A 3,154-nucleotide genomic window follows, 5' to 3' on the forward strand; every position below is an offset into this window, starting at 1 on the left:
AACAGCTGGTCAAACACGCATGGCATGGCATTCTCACCCTTATCCACCAAACCCACCGGCACGCCCCTCTTCCCTTTCCTTCTTACTCTTCCCTTCCTTTTTTTCAGTTTAATTCTTCTCCTGGTTCCACAGGGTACCACCTCTTCCAAGATCACAACTGGTAAGGTTTGATCATCATCATCATCATCATCATCATCGACTTTTTGGCTACTTGATGCTCTTCTTGTGTTCATCTGAAAAATCATGAACAATTTGCTTGTTGAATCCCAGATAGTTGAGACTTGCTTTATTTAGGATGATGAATCTTAGGAGATCTAAAGCCAGCAGTGTTGAGAAATCCCTGTCTCATCAGGAGCAACAAGTAAAGGTTAGAGTCAAATCTGAAGTCGATTGATTCATTATGATCATATACATAAAAGTTCATTAGATGTGTTTGAATGCTCAGATAGATGAAGTGCGCAGACGATTAGGTCCGCTGGCAAATCGGTTTCCGAGTTTCTGTTCGGATGCTTCGGTGTTGAGGTATCTCCATGCCAGAAACTGGGATGTCGAAAAGTCGAGCAAATTGCTGAAAGAAACTCTCAAGTGGAGGCTTGAATACAAGCCAGAGGCAATTAGATGGGTATGCCATGGCCTACTTGTCTCTTCATACACTTTGTCAGAGATTTTAACTAACTTTTCGATACTAAATACTCGAAATGAATACTCAACTTTCATATTTATCAAAACACGGAGCCATTTTCAATTATGCCTCAACTACTATGTAACAGTTGAATTCACCACTCGATTCCTAAATCTACTCTGCTCCATTTGTGATCAACAGACGACTGCCTATAACTCATCAGTCATACTCTAATTATGTGGCAGGACTATTATATAGCTCTCAAAATGTCTCAAAATTGTGTAAATTTAAAAAAAAAAACCCTTAGCTCTATCTAGGTTATGAAATCCATATCCAAGGGCACATATAGTTACACTCAAGATGATGCAAGGAATGCAAACTTGGTTTGAAGTGTTTCTAAAGTGTCGGCAGACTTGGATTTCACAGCCTAGATTGAGTGAAATTGTTTCAAGGTTGTAAATCTTTTAAAATCTCACATCTCTCAATTTAGGTTGTGCAATCCAAGTTTGAGGGCATGGTTACACTCAAAAGACTCCTAGAAGTGTAATGATCTTGCTTTGAAGCGATTCTGATGTTCCTAATGTGATCAACTAGTTTTGATCAAAATTCGTTGATGGTCTTAGACACCTCAGAAGCACTTAAAAGTTCATTGCATTCCTTACATTATCCTGAATGTAACCATACTCTTGGATATAGATATCATAACCTAGATAGAGAGATATGGATTTTTAAAATTAATATAACTTGATATATTTTGATCCTACCATATAATAGGAGTACAAAAAATTTAGCAGTCCAGTGATGATTTATGAGTAATTGATTGTTGATCATAAATCGAGCAGTAAGTTTAGGAATCGGGTGAACTCGACTACTATGTAGAGTCGATTGCTCATAAAGCAGAGGTATAATTGGAAATGACTATGTGTCTTGGAAAATATAAAAGTTGGGTACATGTATTGGAGTTTAGAGAAATCTGCCTACGTGATTCACTAAATTGCCGATATGCATTTGCGCCAAAACTGTTGAGTGAGATGATGCATATTGAGTTGCCATTTGGAGCATATCGTGATACATTGTTTCGATCATCTTGCAGGAAGATATTGCTCAAGAAGCTGAGACTGGAAAGATATACAGAGCCAATTACCTTGACAAGTATGGAAGAACTGTTCTTGTTATGAGACCTGGGTTTCAGGTTTGAAACACTATTTGTTTCAATCTCGATGGTGGTGATTTTTCGATGTTATTGATGATTTCACTATTGGAAATCGATCAGAACACTAGCTCGAGCAAAGGGCAGATCAGATACCTGGTATACTGCATGGAGAATGCCATCTTAAATTTGTCAGCTGATCAAGAACAGATGGTCTGGCTTATCGATTTCCACGGCTGGACCATGGCAAGCGTATCGGTAAAGGTGACCCGTGAAACAGCTCATGTGTTGCAGGACTACTACCCGGAAAGACTTGCTCTAGGAATCCTCTATAATCCCCCAAAGATCTTTGAATCCTTTTGGAAGGTAACGACCATCTCGCTTCTCATGGTGGTGTGATCAAATCTTCAACTTATCTCGCTTTAATTTTGCAGATAGTGAAGCCCTTTCTGGACCAGAAAACATACAAGAAGGTAAAATTTGTTTACTCTGACGACCCGAATAGCCAGAAGATCATGATGGAGCTATTCGACTTTGATAAGCTAGAAACTTCATTCGGCGGTCATAATCAAGTTGAATTCAATTTCAACAAGTATGCTGAACTAATGAAAGAGGACGACAAGAAGTATGTTTCCGTTGCTCCGATGCTCAAATCATCCACTCCCGAAGCCTTATCACCACCCGCATTGAATTCAACTTCCTCAAGTGATAGCAAATCCTCAAAGCCTGTTCACGAAGTGTGATCAAACGAAAATGAGAAGAATGAGGTAGTTCATTAGCTAAAGTGTAACAGATTCGAGATGATTCAAATGAGAAAATCTGCATTACTGATTCGAATGAAAGTTCAGCTGTTATTATTCATAGAGCAGGTAATGAACATTGATTCGACTGAAAGAGTTGAACTGTATCAGGACCAGAATTTGGCATCAAATTGAGTTGTCAAATGGATGGTCAAGTTTAGGGTTTATATTTTCTTCAGAAACTTTAGGTGTTAGAATTTGGCATCAAATTGAGAAACAAAGAACCCTTATCTTTCTTGTTTGTGGAATTCATTTCTGATGGAAAGAACACTTGCTTAATGTATCGGATAAAAGCCAAAGTTTTAATCTTTTTGTTGCAGTTTTGTTGTTCTTCTTCTATGATATGTAAAGATTTGAATGTATCCGCAATCGAGGGGTCAGTCAGATCGAAAAAGAGGGGGGATGATCACCGATGATACCCACGACCCTGTACACACCACAGACCAAGCATCCGGGAGCGTTAGAAGGAGAACTAGGAAAGAGGTCCTTGGCGCAGACCCTTTCACTCTCAAGTCAAATAGATGTCGAGCTAAGAAAGTATGAAAGCAAGAATGTAGTGTAGGATCGGAAAGACGCTGGGGG

At 39.0% G+C, this 3,154-nt stretch overlaps 1 protein-coding gene across 3 annotated transcripts; it reads left to right on the forward strand.

The window, feature by feature from the left end:
* LOC121976216 (phosphatidylinositol transfer protein 3-like) lies at positions 1-2,909 on the forward strand. Of its 3 annotated transcripts, none has more exons than XM_042528297.1 (6): positions 1-165; positions 271-367; positions 446-622; positions 1,716-1,814; positions 1,896-2,138; positions 2,207-2,909. In XM_042528297.1, exons 2-6 carry the CDS (start codon positions 296-298, stop codon positions 2,513-2,515), a joined length of 900 nt encoding a protein of 299 aa, XP_042384231.1. In that variant the 5' UTR covers positions 1-165; positions 271-295; the 3' UTR covers positions 2,516-2,909. The 3 variants fall into 3 exon arrangements, with proteins under 3 accessions (XP_042384231.1, XP_042384230.1, XP_042384232.1); XM_042528296.1 differs by having other exon boundaries at positions 1-160; XM_042528298.1 differs by having other exon boundaries at positions 1-160; positions 295-367.
* The last annotated feature ends 245 nt before the right edge of the window (positions 2,910-3,154 follow it).

The sequence above is a fragment of the Zingiber officinale genome, chromosome 4B, assembly GCF_018446385.1.
Source record: "Zingiber officinale cultivar Zhangliang chromosome 4B, Zo_v1.1, whole genome shotgun sequence".
Taxonomy (NCBI): domain Eukaryota; kingdom Viridiplantae; phylum Streptophyta; class Magnoliopsida; order Zingiberales; family Zingiberaceae; genus Zingiber; species Zingiber officinale.